This window comes from Bos javanicus, chromosome 1, assembly GCF_032452875.1.
Source record: "Bos javanicus breed banteng chromosome 1, ARS-OSU_banteng_1.0, whole genome shotgun sequence".
NCBI lineage: Eukaryota > Metazoa > Chordata > Mammalia > Artiodactyla > Bovidae > Bos > Bos javanicus.
In genome coordinates, this window is record NC_083868.1 from 1283535 (window position 1) to 1308871 (window position 25337).

At 45.9% G+C, this 25337-nt stretch overlaps 1 protein-coding gene across 2 annotated transcripts in view; it reads left to right on the forward strand.

The window, feature by feature from the left end:
* RCAN1 (regulator of calcineurin 1) overlaps positions 1-25337 on the forward strand; it is a 119217-nt gene that overhangs the window by 87538 nt on the left and 6342 nt on the right. Inside the window, exons 1-2 of one of the 2 annotated variants that reach the window (XM_061391988.1) lie at positions 20317-20620; positions 23805-23978. In XM_061391988.1, coding sequence (XP_061247972.1) covers positions 20534-20620; positions 23805-23978 — 261 coding nt within the window. In that variant the 5' untranslated portion in view covers positions 20317-20533. Of the gene's footprint in view, positions 1-20316; positions 20621-23804; positions 23979-25337 lie in introns of those variants that run through there. The other variant, XM_061391144.1, reaches the window with a different exon arrangement.

Sequence of the window (25337 nt, forward strand, 5' to 3'; positions counted from 1 at the left end):
AGAGTGAGCCGTGGTGCGTTCTCTGAGGCTCACCTTCCAGCATCCTTCCCCCATGCTTCCTTCTCCCTGTACTCCAGGTCCCATATGCAAAGCATCCTGCAGCGAACTGGGCGGAGCTTCCAGCCGTCCCTTCAGATAAGCAGGCTGCCCTTTTTATTGTTCAGTCACTCGGTTGCATCTGACTCTTTGCAACCCCCATGGACTGCAGCATGCTTGGCTCCACTGCCCTTCGCTATCTCCTGGAATTTCTTAAATTCACTTCCATTGAATAGTGATGCTATCTAACCATCTCATCCTCTGCCACCTCCTCCTTCTCCTCTTCCTTCTGCCTTCCATCCTTCCCAGCATCAGGATCTTTTCCAATGAGTCAGCTCTTTGCATCAGGTGGCCAAAGTATTGGAGCTTCAGCTTCAGCATCAGTCCTTCTTCCAGTAAATATTCAGTCAGTTTCCTTTAGGATGGACTGGTTTGATCTACAACATGGCCAAAATGAAATAAATAGGTTAGAGAAAGATAAACCATGTGAACACTAATCAAAAAAAGACAAATCAGAAAAGCTGGGAGAAGTGAGAAGGGTGCAGAAGGATGAACTGGGGGAAGATGGAACCAGGGACAGAGGCAGGACAGGTACCCCCACCTCCGTGTCCCTGTGCCAGGCCCTTTCCTGAGCCCTGGGGTGTGGCTTTAACAGCCTCACAGCCACGCTAGGAGGTAGGCCCTGCTTTTTCAGTTTTGGAAACTCAGGTCAACCTGGCACTGCTTGCAGCCCCTCGGAAGATGATGTGTGGTCCTGCCTTCCCTGGCCCCACTTCCCTTAGGACTTTCCTTCTGTGGCTGTTTTATGGGTAATAGCTCCAACTGCCCTGAACTGTTAGGTTGAAGGAGGAAAGGGAAGATTGCATGGCCCCCCTTGTCTGGTATTTGCAGAATGTCTAATGATCTGTCTGATGTTCCACCTGAAAAGGGCAAGTCTGGAACATTGTGTGTGTTTGTGTGTGTGTGCTTTTTAAAACTTTTTCAAATGCAGCAGAGGAGCAGAAAGACTCTTGGAATATATGCTAGGACAGCTGCAGCTGATGCTTACCACATCTGAAGTTGCCCAATCTCTGCTGGGTGGGCCCCTTGTGGACACCAGAGGTGCTCAAACTTGCGTGTGCATTCCAGTCACCTGGAGGGCTTGTTAAAACCCAGAGCTTCTGATTCAGTAAATATATTCTCCGCTGTGTAATGAAATACCACAAGTGGAATGGCTCAACTCAACACCCACTTATTAGCTGGGAGGTCTGGAGTCAGAAGTCAGGGTGTGTAGTCAAGAGTCAGGGTGTGGTGTGGCCAGCTTCTCTGCTCCAGGTCATGCAAGACTAGCATCAAGTCACGGGTGGGGCTGCCTTCCTCTTTGGAGGTCTGGGGAAGAATCTGCTTCTGCAGATGCTCAGATCCCCATTTCCTTCCAAGGCCACCCTCTCCTCTTGAGGCAACTTACATCCTGACCCCTTCCTCTGTCAAGCCAGTGACAAGGGATCTCTCTCACATGTCAAATCTCTGACTTCAGAAAGAGCCTGGTCTCTTCTAAGGCCTCAGCCTGGCTAATCGCCTTTTCACAAACTGTGTGGTGTGACACTGGAGAGGGAAATGGCAACCCACTCTGGTATTCTTGCCTGGAGAATCCCAAGGACAGAGGAGCCCAACAGGCTACAGTCCATGGGGTTGCAAAGAGTCATAAGCCAGTCATGGGTAAAACCCATCGTGGCCATGGTCCTGGAGACAATGTTATGCCTGGCATGTCCACCGGGGAAGGGGGACAGTGGGCCATTTTAGAATTCTATCTGGTACAGTAGGTGGGGCAAAACTGTGCACTTCTAACACATTCCCAGGCAAAGAGATGCTGCTCCTTTGAAAGTACATTGTGAGAGCTACTTACTTAGGCTAATTGTACCACCTTTGACTTTTGTAGTTGTTGTTCAGTCACTAAGTCATGTCTGACTCTGTGACCCCATGGGCTGTAGCACACCAGGCTCCCCTCTTCTTCACTGTCTCCCAGAGTTTGCTCAGACTCATGTCCATTGAGTCGGTGATGCCATCCAACCATCTTATCCTCTGCCACCTCCCTTCTCCTTCGGCCCTCAATCTTTCCCAGCATCAGGGTCTTTCCCAATGTGTGGGTTCTTTGCATCAGGTGGCCAAAGTAGTGGAGCTTCAGCTTCAGCATCAGTCCTTCCAGTGAATATTCAGGACCGATCTCCTTTAGGATGGACTGGTTGGATCTCCTTGCAGTCCAAAGGACTCTCAAGAGTCTTCTCCAGCACCACAATTCAAAAGCGTCAATTCTTCAGCACTCAGCTTTCTTTATAGTCCAACTCTCACATCCATACATGACCAATGGAGAAACCATTGCTTTGACTAGATGGACCTTTGTTGGCAAAGTAATGTCTCTGCTTTTTAATATGCTGTCTAGGTTTGTCATAGTTTTCCTTCCAAAGAGCAAGTGTCTTTTAATTTTATGGAAGCAGTCACCTTTGACTTAGATTGTGCCTAAGTTACAGAAGAGAAAATTCAGTTTTACATCTAGAGGTAATATTCAAAATTTATAGCAACTAGGACCTTGTGGGCACTGACCAGTCAGAAAAGATATCCACAGTCAGGGCAGATGCTGTCGGTGTATAACCACTGTGGTCTTCCTGGGTGGCACCCACTGATGGAAGAATCCCAGCAAACGAGGTCTGGAGTCTGTGCTTATATCAGAGCTGGGACTTTGGCTACTCCACAAGCTAAGATTAAAGAGGAAATGTCCCAACAATGCTAAGACAGGAAAAGAGGAATCAAGAGATGTCTTACTGATTCCAAAATTGATTCATCTTCAGTTGATTCATCTTCTTTTCATTCTATCTACTCCATGTTCTATAATCTCCCTCAAGGTTAAAATCTGGATTCGTTTCCTATTTCTGCTGTAACAAACTACTACAGTTTTAGTGCCTGCAACCACACAGGTTTATTATCTTACAGTGCTGGAAGTCAAAACGCCAAAATCACTCAGTGGGCTAAAATCAGGAGTTGGTTTCCCTGCCTTTTTTCAAGTTCTAGAGTCGAAAGCATTGGTTCACAGGCTCACATCACTTCGACCTTCTTCCATCATCATATCAGGGTCCAACTCCAACCTTCCTGCCTCCTTCTTACTGTCCCCGGACAATCTCAAGGTCATCTCCCATGTCCTCAGTTTAGTCACACCTGCAAGGTCTTCTATGCTCTGTAAGGTCCTGTGTTCAGAGTCCCAGGGATTAGGATGTGGATGTCTTTGAGAGGCCAGTCTTCAGCCTGCCTCACTATGCAAGGCCCAGAGTTATGTGGATCACAACAGCAGACACTTTCCTAGAACTTCCTCTGTGCCAAGCCCTTTTTAGACATTAGGTTATGACCGTCACAACTTATGAGGATGGTTCTGTTGTTATGATCCTTCTTTTACAGACAAAGAAACTGAAGCACATGGGAGTGAAGAACCTTGTCCAAGGTCACACAGCTGAGAAATGTCAATGCCAGGGCTCCAACCCAGACAGCCTGGCTCCAGAGTCCATGCTCTTTCCCACTCTGTTACATCCTTCCTGTCCATGGCCAGGTAAAAAGCGGCCACTTTATATAAATGACGAAAAACCAGAGTCACCTTCCCAACCTCAACCCCTAACCTAACCATCCATCCTCTGCCTTTCCCTCTGCCTGTGAAGGATCCTACTCTCAGTGGGAAAGCAGTCCATCGGTTCAGTCTTTCCTTCCCTGCCATCCAAGTCTAATCAATTACAGAGACCTGGCCATTTCCACACATCTCTGAAACATTCTTCCAGTTCCTATTTCTGGGAAACAAACCACCCCGCAGTCAGCGGCTGAAAACAGCAGCAGTCATTTATTTTGCTCAGGATTCTGCAGTTCCGCCGAGGTGACTCTTCTCGCCTCCACATGGCGTCTGCTGGGTTTGCCTGGCTGGATGCCGGGGAAGCCACTCCAGAGGCCACACTCACACGGTTGGCAAGTTGTGCCAGCTCTTGTTTGGTAGCTCAGCCAGGGCTTTGGGCCAGGGGCCTCAGTTCCTCTCCACGGGCTGCCTGGGCTTCCCGACAGCATGGTGACTGGTTTCCAAGAGAACAAGGCACGAGTGCATGGCCTTTTATGCTCTAGCCTCGGAAGTTATGTGATGCCATTTCCACCCTATCGTGTCTGTGGTTGGTGTTCATTCACTACGTTGTGTCCATCTCTTAGCGGACTGCAGCCTGCCAGGCTCCTCTGTCCATGGGATTCTCCAAGGCAGGAATACTGGAGCAGATTTCCATTCCCTTCTCCAGGGGATCTTCTTGACCCAGGGATCGAACCCAGATCTCCTTCTTTGCAGGCAGATTCTTTACCATCTGAGCCACTAGGGAAGCCCCTAGTGTCTGTTGAGACTCTCACAAAGGCTCACCCATGTTCAAGGCCAGAAGAGACGTAACTGTCCTCTTGGTGGGGGAATGACAAGGTTCTACAAGAGCATGTGGGAAGGAAGATTTGTGACAGCTCTCTTCAGAAAATTCCATCTGCCAAAAATGTCTTTATAGTAGCTCTCTGCATCCTCCCTACATTGATGGATGCTGTATTCAAAAACCCCAGATTGAGTCTGTGAACTAACAGAAGATCTTGTCTAATAAGTTCATTTATTTTGATATTTTTACCAAAATATTAAAAATGTAGCCACATGTACTGCATGGTTGTTTTGTATTTTAGAAATAAATCAAACTAACAAAAGTAGGATTTCCCGAGAAATCCAGGACATCAGACTAATAAATACCAACACTTAACCAATGCCATGCCAAAATACAGGCATTCAAGTTTCTTCAAAATCACACTGTGTATGTCTTTAATAAAAAGCAACTCCTTTTTTGAGTTGGCATGATTGTGGATGAAGAAAATGTTAACTTTCCTAATACCTTTGATGCTTTCAAACTGTGGTGCTGGAGAAGACTTGAGAGTCCCTTGGACAGCAAGGAGAGCAAACCAGTCCATCCTAAAGGAAATCAGCCCTGAATCTTCACAGGAGGGACTGATGCTGAAGGTGAAGCTCCAATACTTTGGCCACCTGATGCAAAGAGCTGACTCACTGGGAAAGACCCTGATGCTGGGAAAGATTGAGGGCTGGAGGAGAAGGGGACGACAGAGGATGAGATGGTTGGATGGCATCACCGACTCAACGGACATGAGTTTGAGCAAACTCCAGGAGACAGGGAAGGACAGGGAAGCCTGACGTTCTGTAGTCCATGGGGTCGCAGAGATTTGGACGCAACTGAGCCACTGAACAACAACAGTACCTTATATTCAGGTAGTAATGAGAAAATACAGGGCTATATCCTTTTCCTTCTCATTTAAAAATCTAACCCTATTTTTAAGGCCTTAACCCACAGGACTTTCCATAGCTGGGCTAATTGGGTATTGAGACAGGATCATCACTGATCCCTACCTCCACCTCCAATATCCTGAGCTTTCACTGCCCGCAACACAGATGGCTCATGTATATTATCTCATCACTAGAGTTGCAGTCTCATCTCACAGGCTATAATATTAAGCCCCTGTGATGGCAGGAACTGTGTCTTAGGCTTCTGAACCCCTCACAGAGTACTGTGTGTGTGTGTGCCTGTGTGTTGGTCACTTAGTTGTGTCCGACTCTTTGAGACCCCATGGACTGTAGCCCACTAGGCTCCCCCGTCCCTGGGATTCTCCAGGCAAGAACACTGGAGTGGGTTGCCATTTCCTTCTCCAGTGCGTGAAAGTGAAAAGGGAAAGTGAAGTCGCTCAGTCGTGTCCGACTTTTAGTGACTCCATGGACTGCAGCCTACCAGGCTCCTCTGACCATGGGATTTCCTGGGTAAGAGTACTAGAGTGGGTTGCCATTGCTTTCTCCATAGTTTAGTGGAGGAAACCAACTAAAATGTGATAAAGTGAATTCCCTGGCAATCCAGCGGTAGGACTCCGAGCTCTCACTGCCGAGGGCCTGGGGTTTGATCCCTGGTGAGGGAAATAAACTACCAGAAGCTGTGAGGTGCGGTCAAGAATATGTGATAAATACTAAACACTGGAGGTTCTCGGTGTTATGAGACTATGTGGTAGGTGTAATTTAACCCAGCCATGGAATCTGAGAAGGCTCAGAGCAGATCCTTAATAAATGGTGGTTGAATGATCAACAAATGAGGAGTTTTCTTCAAACAAGGAAATCTGTCCTTAACTCCAAACAGCCCACACAAGATGCTGCTCAGCGAAGATGCTTGAAAAATAATGTCTTATCTGCAGGTAGGGAAACACCTGCTGCTGCTAAGTCACTTCAGTCGTGTCCCACTCTGTGCGACCCCATAGACGGCAGCCCACCAGGCTCCCCCGTCCCTGGGATTCTCCAGACAAGAACACTGGAGTGGGTTGCCATTTCCTTCTCCAGTGCGTGAAAGTGAAAAGTGAAAGTGAAGTCACTCAGTCGTGTCCGACTCTTAGCGACCCCATGGATTGCAGCCTACCAGGCTCCTCCATCCATGGGATTTTCCAGGCAAGAGTACTGGAGTGGGTTGCCATTGTCTTCTCCAGGGAAACACCTAGCTCTGGGAGAACCCACCTGTCCAAGGAATTTTACGCTGTAACTGACTTGCTGCCTGGAATTTCCCTGTTAGTAATGCATTCACTTTTGACTGAGACTTTGATCTTCAGAAGTTGATGATTAAATCCAAATTCTCGGGCAGGTCTTATACATTAAACAGTTGTCATTGTGAACACAGTCACGGGGAAAGGTTTATTACGTAATTCCAGTCAAAGCTATGGTTTTTCCAGTAATCATGTATGGATGTGAGAGTTGGACTATAAAGAAAGCTGAGCACTGAAGAATTGATGCTTTTGAACTGTGGTGTTGGAGAAGACTCTTGAGGGTCCCTTAGACTGCAAGGAGATCCAACCAGTCATTCATAAAGGAAATCAGTCCTGAATATTCATTGGAAGGACTGATGTTGAAGCTGAAACTCCAGTACTTTGGCCACCTGATATGAAGAACTGACTCACTGGAAAATACCCTGATGCTGGGAGAGATTGAAGGTGGGAGGAAAAGGGGATGACAGAGCATGAGATGGTTGGATGGCATCACCGACTCAATGGACATGAGTCTGAGTAAGCTCCAGGAGTTGGTGATGGACAGGGAGACCTGGTGTGCTGTAGTCCATGGGGTCACAAACAGTCGGACATGACTGAGCAACTGAACTGAACTGAGTCTTGTTAGAAGGGAGATGCAGAAGGCAGGATTGTCTCAAGAAGAAAGGAAAAGATTGGATGTGATTCTGGAACAAAAGGACAGAGGGAAAAAAAAAACAAAAACGCAGCTGAGGAAGCAATAGGTGTGGAGACTTGGCAGGGACAGGAAAGAGCTCTGTAGTTTTGCTCTGAGAAGACATTGCCCTGGGGGACATTTGAATGACCTGGATGGGAGATCTTTGCCCCACAATCAGATATTCTGTGCTGACCATACTGTGGAGCCTACAGAACGTGTGAGGTCTGCTCAGCCCAGTGACTCACACTGTGGAGCCAAATAGAATCACAGGACCCTGTTCTGGCCAGTGCATGGCCTTGATTCCGGGGAGACAGGCTCAGTCCACACACTTGGACATTCACCAGCTAAAGAGGGCTGGCTGGAGACCTTACCAAAGGTAAACAAAATGAACGTTTTCTGGTGAAATCTGTTTGTTAAAGATATTTAGATTAGAAATGGGATTCTTCCCACAGTTGAAACTTCCAAATATTAATGAGGTAAAAACACAAGGCTTGGGAATAATGAAGTAAAGGTCATGACACCAGTGCATGCATGCATGCTCAGTCACTCAGTCGTGTCCAACTTTTTGTGACGCTGTGGACTGTAGCCCTCCAGGATCTTCTGTCCATGGGATTTTCCAGAAAATGGGTTGCCATATCCTCCTCCAGGGGATCTTTCCAACCCAGGGATTGAACCCGCATCTCCTGCATCTTTGGCATTGGCAGGTAGGTTCTTTACCACCAAGCCACCTAGGAAGTCCCAGGACACCAGACTGCTATGTTAAAAAAAATAAAAGTAGATTTCCTCTCTAACCTTCTGCCTTAGTTAGTGTATCTGTTAACCATGGTCCTTGATCCAATATTGATATAGAACAGATAGTGGGGAGTGGGGGAAAAGAAAAGCCTTTTTTTGTTACAAAAATAATAAATGTGCATTGTAGAAATTCTAATAAGTCCGAAGAAGCGAATAAAAGAAAGCACTGCAGTCTTTCTTTTCATCAAGATGAAGTCACAACAGTAAACACTGCTTTGAAAACTGGGTTTTTTTCCCCCTCTAAATAGCAAGTTGTGAACATCTTTTTTATGTCGTTAAATAGTTTTCACTTCCTTCCTGTGAGGTATGAGTGGCTCTGTAGTGTACTGCTGTGGCTGCTGCTAAGACACTTCAGTCGTGTCGACTCTGTGTGACCCCATAGACTGCAGCCCACCAGGCTCCCCCATCCCTGGGATTCTCCAGGCAAGAACACTGGAGTGGGCTGCCATTTCCTTCTCCAATGCATGAAAGTGAAAGTGAAGTTGCTCAGTCGTGTCCAACCCTTAGCGACCCCATGGACTGCAGCCCACCAGGCTCCCCGTCCCTGGGATTCTCCAGGCAAGAGTGCTGGAGTGGGCTGCCATTTCCTTCTCCAATGCATGAAAGTGAAAAGTGAAAGTGAAGTCGCTCAGTCATGTCCAACTCTTTGCCACCCCGTGGACTGTAGCCTTCCGGGCTCCTCCATCCATGGGATTCTCCAGGCAGGAGTACTGGAGTGGGGTGCCATTGCCTTCTCCGGTAGTGTACTGATACAGCATATTTATTAGCTGGTTTCTGATCAAATGATTAGTTTGCTCTAGTGTGTTATTTGCATAAAGAACAGTGCAGAGAATGTATTTTCATCGAAATTTTTTCCCACAGCCCTGAGGATTTCATTAGGACAAACTCCCGGGAGGGATTCAGGGTTTTGGTTGACCTGGTTTATACTCAAAGTTTAAACGGTTGGGTTTACTTGTGGCTTCCCAAGTGGCGCTAGGGGTAAAGAACCTGCCTGCTAATGCAGCAGAGATGCATACGAGATGAGGGTTCAATCCCCAGGTCCAGAAGATGCCCTAGAGGAGAGCAGGGCAGCCCACTCCAATATTCTTGCCTGACAGTCTGTAGAGTTGCAAAGCATTGGACATGACTGAAGCGACTTAGTTCATACAGTTCACTACCATATTCCTTCAGAAGTTCTTTACCTGGGGAGATGAGCTAATTATTTGGAGTGGACTCAGTAGTATTTTCATGGTGTCCAGTTTAAGTCAGTCATATTTATGAGAAATTTCTGGTGATTAACTTATGTGAAGTGTGAAAGTTGCTCAGTCATGTCCGACTCTTTATGACCCTGTGGACTATACAGTCCATGGAATTCTCCAGGCCAGTACACTGGAGTTGCTAGCTTTTCCTTTCTCCAGGGGACCTTCCCAACCCAGGGATTGAACCAGAGTCTCCCACATTGCAGGCGGATTCTTTACCAACTGAGCCACCAGGGAAGCCCAAGAATACTGGAGTGGGTAGCCTATCCCTTCTCCAGCGGATCTTCCCAACCCAGGAATCAAACCAGGGTCTCCGGATTCTTTACCAGCTGAGCTATCATACTCCCTAACAAACCTCCTGCACGACAACCTGTGTCTCAGAGTCCAGGAGCAGCCAGTGACTGTTGGGGTTTTGGTTGGTTGTCGGGGGGGTTGGTTACAGGAGCAGAAGTAGGGGCTCAGCCAACCCTGGCCACAGATCGCTGAGTGTTTCATGGAATTTCACCCCCACAAGGGGAGCGCTAGCAACACCACAGCCTCTGGGGCAGCTCACACTCAAGGATGAAGTCAGGCTCCCTCTTACTAAGAGTCCTTTTCACATAAGAAGATGGATCAAACTGTATCCGAGAATCTTACAAGACCACTTTAAAACACTGTCTTCTCAAAAGGATCTTTTGAAACGTATCTTTAAAAGCCTCACCTTGAGAATACCCGGATCTCAAGCTACCTCTAGATCATCTTTCTAACTCGTGTTGCCGAATATCGGTGGTAACCAAAACTTTCCGTCTCCATTCATCTATAAACCAGTTCTGCAGAAATCCATCAGTGCTGATTCTCAGCTGTGCCATGCACCTCCCTGGTATGTCCCAATCCTGTCTTCCCTAACAATTGCTAAAGAAACCAACTGTGGTTTGTAAACGTTTGCGCGGAATCTAGGTCATCTCCATACTAGCATCCCCACCATTCACTTGCATAAGAGTATAATTTCAGGAGTGAAGAGAACATACTGCAAATGCCCAGGGAGTCACCCCTAGAAATGCGATATGTGTCAGTAAAAAATAAAGAATTGCTGTATAAGGAGGAAGGGACGTGTTCTCTCTGTGTATTATTTGGAGTAATTATTTGACATAGAACATTTTGAGCCTGGGGATGTGGACGGGTAAGCTGCTTTGTGTGTCCCTACCTCTCAGTGTCTGGCTCAAAGCAGGTGACTAATCTATTTTGATGACTTACTAAATTAAGCCAGAAGCCAAAAACTCATGCCTCTGGGGTCTGGAGCATGGAGCCGTTGGTATTTGAAGAGCAGGGGCTTTGCCGCGGGTTCGGCCATTGCTGCATGAGCGTCTGGGCTCTGAATTGCCACATCTTCCTTTTTTTAAAAACAAAAATGTTGTTTTTTATTTTTTTAATACCAAAAACATTTTGTGTTGGGGTATAGCCAATTGACAATGTTGTAATCGTTTCAGGTGAACAGTGAAGGGAATCAGACATACATATACATGTATCCATCTTTCTTTTTTTTTAATCCCCCCCAAAAAAGAAATTATATATCTCTGTGAAAACTCCCAATTTTTTAATATTGGCAACTAATAGTTTTATTTGGGGGAAGGGCACTGCCAGTTCACAACCAGCAAACTAACCTGAAGGAGAAAAAGCAGCTCTTTTCAGATGCTCTGGTGTAGAGGGGTGTGCACATTTCAAGTCACTTGACAGAAACACCCCAGCCTTCCTAATGAACAAGGTTGGCATGACTGTCCTTGTTTTTTCATGGTGACTGGCAATAACCAAGATGCAATGTCTTGTTTGTCCTATGTTTATTGTTGTGAAGTCTGTTTCGAATCATTGTGATACCCACACGGAGGTGACAGGATAGACTTCCACAGGCGACTTATCGTCAGATTTTAAAATAATCCTCGATGATGAAAATGCGAAGTGTGAAAAGACAGCATGCTCTGTGGTCTCCTGGGTAACTTCCCAACAAAGTCGTGGAAATGGGGCCTGTGGGTGGTAATGGAAAGAGTAGATAAGAACACATAATGCTTTTCTCTTCTCCCTCACTTGGCAAAACACGATTTCTGAGCTGAGATCCTGAGATTTAAAACCAGGTGCGGATACAAGTTCTGCGAAGCCAAGTTATTGAAAACTGAGTTTTCTCTCTGTTGTTAAAGATTGACAGATTTCGGTCTGACCTCATTCCTTCCCCCTTAGTCTCTCTTGACCTTTGGTTCAGCCAGTCAATCACCCAGTACTGATGGGGTGTCTGTGGGCCCGCAGACCTATGCCAGGTACCCTGGGAGAACTTACCAGAACCAGAACAGGATCCGGGCCGGCCTTGAGGCAGCGTACTTACCAGCCAGAGTTTGAGCTGTGTCAGTTCTTCCAAGATGAGTGTGGAACATAGAATGAGACAAACAAGGCTTTTCCACCAGCATTCACACGACAGCATCAAACTCATCGTTTGAATGTAAAGGGATTTACTGGGTGGGAATGAAGTAGTCTAAGGTTGTAAAAGCCATTTGGAGCTGGAATGGAAAAAAAAAAAAAAACAGGTCCTGGGGACTGAAGAAGGCTTCCCGGGTGGCTCAGTGGTAAAGAATCCACCAGCAAATGCAGGAGATGCAGGTTTGATCCCTGAGTCAGGGAGATCCATCCGCTGGAGGAGGAAATAGCAACCCACTCCAGTATTCTTGCTGGGAAAACCCCTGGACAGAGGAGCCTGGCAGTCTGCATTCCAAGGGGTCACAAAAGGGTCGGACACAACTCAGCGACTGAGCACACACGCATGGTGACTGATAGACACAAGAGCAGCCTGTCGCCAGCCCACCCCTGCACAACTGTTCTGTCCAGGTTTCTGTCACCACGGGGTTGTGCCCTGGCTTGAGAACAGCCTCAAAGCAGAAGTGAAAATCAATCATTAAAGCAAGGTGTGTCTGGAAAGGAACAGACTAAAGAGAGCAAATAAGGAATGATTAGTTAGTGTGGCTTGGGCCCCAGTCATCTCCAAATAAATGCCACCTCCCTTAATCCAAGTCATCAAGTGTAGTTTAGATTGCCTATGGCTATTTCTCCATCTCAAGAATTGCAAACAGTAAGTTTCCAAGAAATAACAGAGGGGTGGTTAATCTTCACGTCTTAATACTAAGGAAAGATTGAGGTCATAAGGGAAAAAGTTAATGGGATTTCAAGTGCACATGGAATTTAACAAGCAAAATGAAATCTGGGATGAACTGTGACCTGTCTTTTAAGGTATAGGTTTGAACATGCTTCTGTCTACTTTTCCCCTCGGTTATTTTATTTTACTTTATGTCTTTCCTTTCTTTCTTTTTTTGGGGAAGGGGTGACTGCATGCTTTTCTTTATTTCCACATAAACTTTAACAGAGCATGATTGCTGTTTGGCTAAAACACACCTCTAGCATTTTCACCACTGCAGCCGTCACTTTTGGCTAAAAAGAATAAGAAGTTCTATGATATCCCAGAAATACAATTTATTTGTACACTATCTTATACTAATCTATGAAGAGCATCAAATGATATTTCAGGCTTTTCCAGTTTTTTCCCAAAGTATCAAAAATGACCAAAGCTGAAATTTAGTTTTAACACATTACTGACTGGGGGATTTTGGCAGAAACTAACACCTGTGGTGTGAACGCATCTCCAGTCAATAATGTGTTATTGTTTCTTCGTGTTGTCGTACAGATTCAGAAGATTAATGGTTATGAAACATGAAGATGATTTTCATTAAAGAGGGTTTTCTTGGCCCAGATTTAGAATTCATAGGTGTCATCCTCTGCAGAGGGAGGCGAGCACACCCTCTGGTCTAAGGGTTTCTGTCTGTGTGTGTGTGTGTCCTCGGTCACTCAGTCATGTCCGACTCTGTGTGACCCCATGGACTGTAGCCCTCAGGGCTCCTCTGTCCATGGGATTTCCCCAGCAAGACCACTGGAGCGGGGTGCCATTTCCTTCTCCAGGGGATCTTCCTGACTCAAGGATCAAACCCATGTTCCCATGTCTCCTGCATTGCAGGCTGATTCTTTACCCAGTGAGCCATAGAGTAAGTTCTCTTGCCTAAGGGGTTCTGGTTAGAGCCTTCCAAGTCCATCACAAAAAAGGCTATCAGTATCAGCTCTGTCTTACATTTCCTTTCACACAAAGGCCCCTCGCTGTGGCCAAGCAGATCTTACCAGTCACAAAGCAATTCCATGAGCAATAAATTTCTGAGCCGCATCTGGCTCCTCCCCCCTCCCCTACCCATCCCCCCCATTACCCCTCAGAGATAACAAAAATGGAAAGAAGAAAAGTTTTTGTTCTCTTTTTCACATGTGATCATCACAAAAAAAGCAGGTTGGGAATTTAACCACACTACGTGGAGACAATAGGTCTCCAAACATTTTTGATCATGAACCTTGTAGATAAAAGATTTTTTTTTTGATAAAAATTTTTGAGTGCAACTGCCAGTAAAAGCATTTAATTTGTAAATTCTAGACAAATTCTACTCTACACTGTATACCTTAACAAAACACACCCTAAAAACTGACATTTTAAAAAAGACAAGTGAACATCTATTAAATTGTTCACTTTCCACCCAAATGACAAAGGGTTGGTGAGACCCTGTCTGTAGACCCCTAAGGAGAGTCACATGCCTCTGGGAGTGTCTATGCAGGGCCCTCAGTCTAGAGCTGGTGGTGAGCTGGTGGTGCAGCCCCTAGCCCAGACACCCACGAGCCACTAAGCTGCAAGGAGGGAGGAAGAGCACCCCAGAATGTGAGCGACACCCACTGAGCAAATGTGTGCCTTTACCACCTCCTGCAGTGAAGAGGGATGGCATGGTCTTTGTTTAAACCAAAGACACGGGACACCCTCCAGTTAGGAACACAGATGGCTGTGGCTTTTTGATGGCTGCTGGATGCTGGCTCTTTGCTTGTCTCAGATGGACCATCCCTGGTGAAGTCTTGTAGGGCTGCCAGGTAAGAATATAACTAGGGTATCAGGCTGACTGCATGGGGTGCCTGTTGTGGGGCAGGGGCATCACCAGGATTAAAGGTGGGAGAGAACATGAGCCCTGGAGGGGCACCTCCTAGAGAAGGGGTGTTCAATGATGGGCTTTGAAGGATAAATAGGAATTGGTAGGCAGAGAAGAGACGAGGGAGGAGCTCACTGAGGGACCCGAGGAAAGCAGGCAAAGCTGAGGGCTGCCTAGAGGAGTCATGAGCTCCGCAATCAGAGAAGGCCTCGTGCCTTAGGGGCAACTTTGCCCCCCAGCCTACATTTTCTGAACCCAGACACTGGAGTGGTTTTGTGGCATGGAAGTCCCTTCATGCCTCTCCTCTGCTCAAATCCTTCTGATATCACCATGCAAGCCAGAGACCTTCCAGTGGCTAAATTCTCACGTGGCCTCACTCCCAACCACTTTGTCCACATTCCTCCTCTGTGGCCCACCCTGAGGCTCCTGCTGGGTCTGGAATGTGTCAGGGGACTTTGTGCCTTCTGTTCCCTCAGCCTGGAATACTGCTCCAAGCATTCCACCACTTCACTCCACTACTTCCTTTAAGTCTTGATGTACCCACCTGCCATCTTCTCAGGAATGCCTTTCCTGGGGAGTCTGTCTGTTTTCTCTTTCTTCCTTCCTTCCTTCCTTCCTTCCTTCCATCCTCCCCACTTCTTTCACACTCCTCACTTTCTTTCTCCCTTTCTCAACTTTAATTATTCCTCTTACCACTATCAAAACACACTATGTATTTTACCCCTTTATCTCATTTCTTTCTCTTTTTTTTCATCTAGAATATAAGCTTCATGAGGGGAGAGAGTTTTGTCTGTCTTCACCTTTGAACCCCCAGTACCTGGAACTGTGCTTGGATAAAATATTGGTAGATGGAACAGATGAATACCAAGCGAAAATCTTACCTTTAACCTACAGAGCAACAGGAAGTCACTGAAATCTCTATAGTCTTAGTAGGAGAGGAACGTGAACAAGCTCAGCTTCGGGAAGTTTTTTGTTGTGGGAATTACACACTATCTGGGAGTAGTAAGAAATTGGCCACAGCGAGGCCAGTTAGAAAGCTACCGAGGTTGAGGAGGGCTGCCTGAAGCGGGGTGCAGGAGGGCCAAATTGGGGCAGGGGGTGGTCCAGAAAACCTAGAGAAATCTCCCCTGGCCAGCAGGGCATCTAGGAGAGGAAGCCATGCAAGATGCCAGAGACTTAGAGAACGTAGATGGGGAAATACCAAGGGGCAAGGCTGCAGTGCAGGAGTGGTTCCATGGACAAGCAGAGACTCCGCTGTCAGAGGATCAGGGCGAGTCCTGACTCTCCCCGGCACAGTGAGCCCCTCTGAACCTCAGGATCATTGTGGATGAGACAGGAGCTAGAAGCTCAACACATCAGCCACTGATAGTGTTTTGGGCACTGTCCTGGGCTCTCTGCCTATGTCATACGGTTCAGTCTTCACAGCCACTTGGAGTTTGACATGAACCTGGTTGACAAGGTGAGCACAAGAACATCCCTTCGGTGAATAACACCTCTTAGACTGGGGAGTGATTAAGATGAGTCAGCGGCCGCTGTGCTTTTCTTTTGCCCAGTAACTTAAGTTGGGGGAACCATGCTTCACAGCATAGTCAGAAGGACTGTGAATATTAAACAGTGAACTAGTCCATTATCTCAGAAGCTGAAGGTGCCACTAAAATGTGAGTTTCCTTGCCATTCAAGATATACACTCTGATATCTTTGATCTCAGTTGGGTGTGTCATTTTGTCTCCCAGGAGATCTTTGGCAAATGTCTTCATCCTCTGCTCTGCTCTGCTTTGTGAAACACAGTCAGGACTCAGTTTCTCTCCCTGGTCATCCCGTGGAAGGCTTCGCAGGTGGTACATTCTTGGCGTGGTTGTGAACCCCTTGGGGTGTGTAACAGGTGTGATGAGGTCATTTTCACTCGGCTTTAGGCGTGCTGTAATGGGAATGATGAATTTCAACATAAACCTCATTTTTTTCCTCGCTGAAAATAGAAACTTCTTAATGAAAATATGTTCTGACTGCTTGGAGCCAGAAATGCAGGTTGAAGAGCTTCATTTCAAATTTTGAACGGTATGAATGGAAGAAATGCAAACCATCTAAAGCGTTCAGTAGACAAAAGCATTTCATTGTGCTTCTCTAACTTCTGGTTGCAGTTTTACTATTTTAAGTGCAATTTTTAGCATGCTTTTCGAGAGTTTTAATGAGACATTTCAGTGGGCACTGTTTACTTCAAATCACTTACATCCAACTTGAAAACAAGAATTAAGAAGGTAGTTGAGTTTCCAACCACAAGAAATATACAAATACCATGTGTATTAGTCACTCATGTCCAACGCTTTGCAACCCCATGGACTGTAGCCTCTGTCCATGGAATTGTCCAGGCAAGAATACTGGAGTCGGTTGCCATTCCCTTCTCCAGGGGATCTTCCCAACCCAAGGATCAAACCCAGGTCTCCTGTGTTGCAGGCAGATTCTTTATTATCTGAACCAACAGGGAGCTCATACAAATATCATAGGACATTTAGAAATGCAAGTTTGTGTGTAACAGACATACAGTCCAAGATGGGCATTCCTAACAAGAACTTTCAGGTGAGCAAATGAAGTGCCAGCCGGGGCTTCAGAACAGCACGCGGGTACATGCTCTGTACCTCTCATACCATGGGGCACTTGTGCTACTGGACTCTAGGTGGCTTCTCTCCTGGGTCAGGGCTCAGGGACACTTTGTGACCCCGTGATTTTTGCCAGCATCCAGTCTAGCCTTCGTACAGTCAGTGCCACTTTGAGCCCCTTTCCCTGATCTAGGAATGGAAGCACTCAAGTTCCCTAAATATGATTCAGATGGAAGTGAAAGTGTTGGTCGTTCAGTCATGCATGTCCAACTCTTTTCGACCTCATGGACTATATGCAGCCTGCCAGGCTCCTCTGTCCATGGAATTCTCCAGGCAAGAATCCTGGAGTGGGTCGTCACTCCTTTCTCCAGGGGATCTTCCCCACCCAGGGATCAAACCTGGGTCTCCTGCATTGCAGGCAGATTCTTTCTTTACTGTCTGAAATTCAGATGGAGCTCACTATCAATTCAAAGGCAGGTACAGAATGGCATGTGTTAAGAGGCTTTAGGGACGGCCTAATGATAAATCTATCACTTAGCACTGATTTCTTTGAGCAAAGACAGTTACCATCTTCAAATACCTCATGAGAACTTTTTTTTTCCGTCCATATAATGAAACCATGGACTTCCCCCACTCCCCACCCCCATAGCTCAGAGGGTAAGGAATTTTTCCCTGCAATGCAGGAGACACTGGAGATGTGGGTTCAATCCCAGGGTGGGGAAGATCCCTTGGAGGAGGGCATGGCCACCCACTCCAGTATTCTTGCCTGAAAAATCCCATTGACAAAGGAGCCTGGCGGGGCTACAATTCAAAAGGCTGCAAAGGGTCAGACACCCCTGAGCACGCATGCCGTGAAACCACAGTTATAAATTTGAGTGAGTTCAGTGCTGTTGTCTCAGATGAACAGAAACGTTCCAGGTTTGCCCACACAATTGAGCTGGAGCTTCATGTCATGACTTTTAATAGGACGGGGAGGCGAGTGAGAAGGAGATGGAGAAATGAACCTCTTCTTTCTCCTCTGATCCCCCTGTAGCTCTTGTTCACCAAGGCAGACTCCAGGAGAGAGAGGAGAGGAAGGACAGGCGCACTGGGAGAGTAGAGTGCACCTGTGTCTTCTACCTCCTTGTCCCTTTTCCCCGTTGCCTCCCTCCACCAACGCCTCCCATACCCACGCTGCCACCAAAGCCTTCATGTGCCCCCAGGCTCCCCTGCGGCCTCTGCGCTGAAAATGCAGCCAGTCCAAGTGCACAGCCCCTGGAACCAAGCGCCACCCAACGTGGCCCTGTCCTCTTGGTGTTTGATGCATCCCATAAAGAACCTGCCTGCTAATGCAGGAAACACAGGAGACACAGATTTGATCCCTGGGTTAGGAAGATCCCCTGGAGGAAGAGATGGCAATCCACTCCAGTATTCTTGCCTGGAAAATCCCATGGACAGAGAAGCCTGGTGGGCTATAGTCCATGGGGTGGCAAAGAGTTGGACACAACTGAGCAGACACACACACACACACACACACACACAATTTTACAGCATTCAAAACATTTCTAGATCTTTTGCATTTAAATCTCCTGGGTTGGGAGTTACAGGTAATTTGGCAAAGCAAACACCATAACTGGTCTCTTACATAACCCTACAACTGGCAGCAGGGAACCACGCATGGAGATTAAGCAACCCTCACTCATCCAGGAAGACTTTGCGTTTCCTTTTATGGAGGAATAAATACTCAGCTTGCTCTTTCCTGTTGCATATATTCTTTTCATTATTGGCTGACTTTAATGAATCTTTGAAGTTAATTTTTACATGTGAACAGCAGGATTCCACTTAACTTTTGGAAGCTTAAGAGGTGTCCACGTGTGCCTCTAGACTAGAGAATGTTTTTCATAAATAACGTGACTGCGTTTAGGCGATAATGAAATTGGAGAGAGTGGGAAGAACCTAGCACTCAGACCGCCATAGGGACCTAAACCGACAAAGTACTTGGAGTTCAAAGAGTTGCAGCATTTTAATGGGAGTAAGGGCTTCCCTGGTGGCTCAGCGGTAAAGAATTGGCCTGTCAATGTAGGAGACTCGGGTTTGGTCCCTGGGTCAGGAAGATTCCCCTGGAGAAACAACTGGCACCCCACTCCAGTATTCTTCCCTGGGAAATCCCATGGACAGAAGAGCCTGGTGGGCTACAGTTCATGAGGTTGCAAAGAGTTGGACACAACTTAGTGAGTAAACAACAATAACATTTAAGAGAGATAAGCAACAAGGACCTGCTGTATAGCACAGCGAACTATAGTCAATATCCTGTAATAACTGATATGAGAAAAGAACCTGAAGAAGAATAGATACACATACACGTATAACTGAGTCACTTTGCTATACACCTGAAACTTACACAACAGTGTAAATCAACTGTACTTCAATTAAAAAAATAATAGTAAAATGAAAACTTGGGGGAAGTTGCAGCCTTTTCAAAAAACTGGTACCCTGCTATTCCAGTGTGCTTCTAGACCAGACCTCTTACCTGCAAAAAGGCCAACTGAACTAGCTTTTCAATTGTGCTATCCATTCTTTCTATTTCTTCATCCTTTCCTATTTAAAACAAAACCAAAAACAGCCTCTGAGTCTCCAAGCAGACAGCCTCTTAATGTTTTCTTTCTCAGCTTCAGAGGTTCAGATTACTCTAAACTGTTTTCGTATCTTTTTTCCGAATTCAGTAGGCGTTAGGAAATGATCAAAGAGCTACCTATTCCTAGTTGTCCAATTACAAAGTTTTCCAACGAAAATCCTAGGACCGCTTCCCACATTCTCACTATGAAATACTAGTGAGAATTAGGACATTGATCCAATAAAGTTTCATCAGAAAAAAAAAGGGGGGGTGGGGACGGGGCACATTTCGTAACGAATTCTACTTTTTTTCTTAAAAAAACAGAGGTCATTGACCAAGACAGATTTCCAAATGTTTTCTCTAATATCCCAGTATATGAAACTTTGATTTAAGTGTTCAGGAAATTACAGGGATCAAACCATTCCCCAAGACTTCGGTTTCCAGGTTTCTCCAAGCCTTGAAAGTTCCCTGCAGGCTAATTACTATTTACTGCTGTACCCCTTCCTGCTTCTGTCTGTAACATTTTCCATCCTAAGAAGGGTCGTCCCATTCAGCAGCGGAGCCTGGTGACTGAGTGGCTGAATGGAATTACTACCAGTGGAAACTATGCTGCAAGAGGGAGAGATAAAACAGCTGCAAAGCAAACCTCGGCCGTTTTTTCCATCCTCCCCAAGCGAAGTTAATTAGCATAGGGAAAATGACTAAGGTGTTGACGTCACCTCTTTCCAGTAGAAACTTACACTCTGTCCCTGTCCGCCTGCAAGTCAAGCAGGGCTTGACTCAGGAATTTGGTGTCCAAACAGGATGCCCTGGAAGCAGTGCTTTTTTTTACCCCGGGGTTGGGGCAGGGGCGGGGGGAGCCAGACCTCATTGCTTTATAAGCGCCGGCTCGAGAAAGAACCTGACAGCTTCTGGTAAAGGAACTCCATCCACTTGGGGCTCGACTGCGGGAGTCGCTGTAGCTCTCACTGTAAGAAAGCAAGATGCACTTTAGAAATTTTAACTACAGTTTTAGCTCCCTGATTGCCTGTGTGGCAAACAGTGAGATCTTCAGCGAAAGTGAAACCAGGGTAAGGCTTCTGATATAATGTAATTTTTTTTTTTTAGAGAGAGTTTTCAAAGCATGATGTTATTTGGTACTATTAGCTGAGATAGTTGGTGGGGATGTGTGGTTCTCTGCGGGTTTGGGGGGTTTTTGAAATGCATCCAGAATGCTTTGAGCCTTCAGAATCAAAAGGTATTGCCTGAGGAATTACCTCTGAAAGAATTTTTTAAAGCTCAGTATTTAAAAATGTCTCTGTCTCTTGGCCAATTAGTAAGGCAGGGTTCAGCATGGTGTTTGTTTGTTTGTTTCATTCTGTGTAGATTGTAAGTAAACTTTTGGAGGGAGGACTTTTCTTACAGTGCACAGAATGTTTCACTTTGACATCTCGAGTTCAGGATACTTTGATTGTATCTTAGGAAATCACTATTGTAGAGATATTTGAATGTTTGAAGTAATTATAAGGGCCTATCTTCAACTTTGTAGGTTTTTCCAGGTGGAGAAAATGCACCCATAGCAAATAATAAATAGATAGATAAATTAAATATCCTACCTCCTGGAAAGCAGCTGTCATCAATGGTTATTAATATAACTAGTGATTTTAACTACCATGCTTTACTTCTTCATTTGATTAAAATGCCAAGATTTCCATCAGTAGCTATGAAGCTATCTAACTGATCTCTAAAACAAGACTGTATATGAATGAATTCTGTGTGTTCTCTTTAGGGGGCAGTGATCATGTTATATTCTTATGCCTAAAGCTATACTGAGTCTTGGGAAGTTTTCTTTCTTTCTTTTTTTTAAATCAAATTTAACTCCCTAATCATGTAGTCTGCTTACAAGCCAGAATCGTAGTTTTTTAACTAGATATTAGAGAATAGTCTATGTGTACGTGGGTGCTTGTTAAGTTGCTTCAGTCTTGTCCAACTCTTTGCAACCCTATGGACTGTATGTAGCCTGCCAGGCTCCTCTGTCCATGGGATTCTCCAGGCAACAATACTGGAGTGGGTTGCCATGCCCTCCTCCAGGGGAACTTCCCGACCCAGGGATCAAACCAACGTCTCTTAAGTCTCCTGCATTGGCAGATGGGTTCTTTATCACTAGCACACCTGGGAAGCCCAATCTATGTGTAAACGTTCTACAAAATCTATGTATTTAATATTAGCCTTATGTGAGTAAAATCACTTTTTACTCATTTCAGTAGAGATGCCACCCAACAACTGGAATAACAAATAAGATTATTTTATAAAAGAACGGTAGGAGAGCAATACGAAATTAACAAGGTAGTGTGGGTTCTCTTGCACTCTGGTCCTCAGCCCTGACTTGCCGTCTAAAAATATCCATCAAAGTCATATCTCTTAAGTTATGAATCATAACTCGAAACAGTTGGTCACAATGCCTACGGATGAGGTCGTGTGAAATTCCAAATCCGCAGACACCCTCACGCCCCGGACTTACCCGTGCTCCGCAGAGGGGCAGAGACCAACCAAGTCACTGCGCGGCCAGATAAACTCGAAGCTGGACCATCTGCTGCGCATTCGCTGTCCTTCTGTTTCTCTGCGACACCTCTCGTGGGAAAGTCACAGGCTTTTACATCAACTAAAGAAAAGCCAAGGAACTGGAAGAGAGAAACTCTGTGAGCTCTTCCCACTCACCTGGTAGAGATGCCAGCCAGGAGGGAAGGCAGGCCCTGACCAACCATGCATCCATCCGGAGGACCATCCCCTCCTCCACTCCCTAGCACCAAAAAGTCTCAGAGACGTTCTCCTCTTCTGCTGGAATCCTCTCTCCACTTTGCAGAAACAGCATGCTCTCTATAGATTTCCAGGGTCCTTCCAGGCCTCCTCATCTCGCCAGTCACCTGGGTAGAGGACACGCTGTCTGCCCCAGCCCCGCTCTCAGCCAACCCCATCGGCCTCTCACCATCCCCAGAGTTTAGTCTGCAAAAAAGATTCAGAAATCTGGTAACTGACAGCTCCTGCACAATCTTCCTACAGATTTCAAGACTGTCCATCAACACCTTCCCCTCTGGTTGGAAAAGATGGCAGTGGTCTCCCAGTTCCCCAAAACCACACCCCATTCAGGACCCAACCCTGTGGTGGTGGTGGTGGGGGTTGCTTCTGCAGAACTTTTCCCAGGATCTGATGAAACATTCTCCTGAATCTAGGCTTTTAATCATTGAACTCAGGCATTTCAGTTCTAAGATCTCATGCTGCTTCACAATGTTCACTAGTTCTTAAACACTCGAGCTAAATGCATACGTGTATTAAAGCCAGTGTATAGAAACAGGTTCTTTGACAGTACATTCATTTTTAAAAACCAGTATTATTTTAGAGAGTTAAAAAATGACAGACTGAGAAAATACCACTGGGAAATTTTTTTTTTTTAACTGCTTCCTTTATGGTAAGAAATGCAAGGCCTTTTTATACAGAGTGAAGTAAGTCAGAAAGAGAAAGACAAATATCATATATTAACGCATATGTATAAAATCTAGAAAAATAGTACTGAGGATCCGATTTGCAGGGCAGTAAAGGAGACACAGACATAAAGAACAGACTTGTGGACATAGTGGGGGAAGAAGAGGATGTGATGATTTGAGGGAACAGCATTGAAACCTATACATTACCATATGTAAACTAGATAGCCAGTGGGAGGTTGATGTAAGGCACAGGGAGCCCACAGTCAGTGCTCTGTGACAACCTAGAGGGGTGGGATGGGGAGGAAGGTGGGAGGAGCTTCAAGAAGGAAGGAACATATTTACGGCCAATTCATATTGATGTATGGCAAAAAACATCGCATATTGTTAAGTAATTATCCTCTAATTTAAAAAAAAAAAAAAACATAAAAAAAGGCAAACAACCATAGGTAAAATGTACCTTTACCACCCATAGGGCAGAAAAAAAAAATGAGAAATGCAAGCCTTTTAAAATTAACTTTATTGTTTCCCAATTCAATTAAAAAAAATTTTTTTTTCAAACTAGCTCCAGTGTTTGAAAGCCCTAAGTAATATTTGATGGACAGGGCATTGTCCTAAGCGGAGTGGTGGGACTGAAGTTCTCTGGATTGGGGAGGATCATGGAACAATAAGATCTGAAGTTGGAAGTTCTTGAAACAATGAATGATTCAGTTTCTCCATAAGAATAGTAATGAAGCCATCCAGTCAAAGGTCATGTGCAGGTAGATTCCAATTCCTTTCATTTTTTATTTTTCAGGCCAAATTTGAATCCCTCTTTAGGACTTATGACAAAGATATCACCTTTCAGTATTTTAAAAGCTTCAAACGGGTCAGAATAAACTTCAGCAACCCCTTATCTGCAGCAGATGCCAGACTCCAGCTACATAAGACTGAATTTCTTGGAAAGGAAATGAAATTATATTTTGCTCAGGTGAGTGGATTTCACTGATACCCACACTTCCCCCTTCTCCCTCTCACCCTTAAAGTGAAAGAAAGTGAAGTCGCTCAGTTGTGTCTGACTCTTTGCAGCCCCGTGGACTTTAGCCTACCAGGTTCCTCCATCCATGGGATTTTCCAGGGAAGAATACTGGAGTTGGTTGCCATTTCCTTCTCCAGGAGATCTTCCTGACCCAGGGATCAAACCCAAGTCTCCCGCATTGCAGGCAGACGCTTTACCATCTGAGCCACCAGCTTTCCCATAAAACAGAGTATATATCCATTGTTGTTGTTACCATCACTAAGTTGTGTCCGACTCTTTTGTGACCCCATGGACTGTAGCCCACCAGGCTCCTCTGTCCATGGGATTTCCCAGGCAAGAATCCTGGAGTGGGTTGCCATTTCTTTTTCCAGAGAATCTTCCCGACCCAGGGATCGAACTTGGGTGTGCTGCATCGTGGGTGGATTCTTTACCACTGAGCCACCAGGGAGGTTCCTAGACACCCATTACCTATATGTTGATTGAAAACGCCAAGAAATCGTCTTCAGAGGGGCAAAATTCATACTATAAATGTATCACATCCCCAATTTTGAGATAGCGGGGTATAGTTGATCCCTGACCTCATAGATGACCTTCTTGAGTTGAGTGATGATGGGAAAAAGAGTCTTTTCCTGACTCTGGAAGGTAGAGGACCACAGGGTGGTAGACGTGACTTTGCTAGAACCCCAGACTAGAGAGGTTCTGGCTTTATGCAGGTTCTGAGCAGGACTCAGTAGCCCACTTACTTCTGGAGAGCCTGTATCTGCAAACCCGCCCTGCACATCAACATGGGGGCTGCCAGGTCCAGTCTGAAACAGGGGAAAGAAATCGGTTCATTAGGCAGGTAGCAAAATGGTAAGAAATCCTTTTAGGAAGAAATCCTTCTGGTAAGCGGGGTTCTGCGTGCCAGGGCAGTCCCAGGTGGGGTGGGGGGCTCCAGAGCAGGTTTGCTTTTCCTCCTGCCCATCACCTCCTTCCTGCCCCCTCCCCTCCTTGATGGTAGACCACCCATCTTCCAGGCAGCTCATAAATTTCCACTTGACGATGTTATAGACGTCTTAACAGCTTGGCAAGAGGGCAAAAGCCCTTCAGCTCCTGCTCCCTGGTGAAAGAGACCCCCTTGGGGGCCCTGAGTTCTCGGGGCAGACCGTGTAGAGGGGCTTCCGGACCCTGCGGGGAAGGCGAACTTGCCAGCCCTGCCTGGGTAAATTGGAGCCGGATGCCCTGCCCCCTGGTGGATCCAAGCCTTAGACCTCGGATCCTTGGGAACAAATGCCCTTCTGCATTTGGTACCATTCCATATAAGTGATTGCT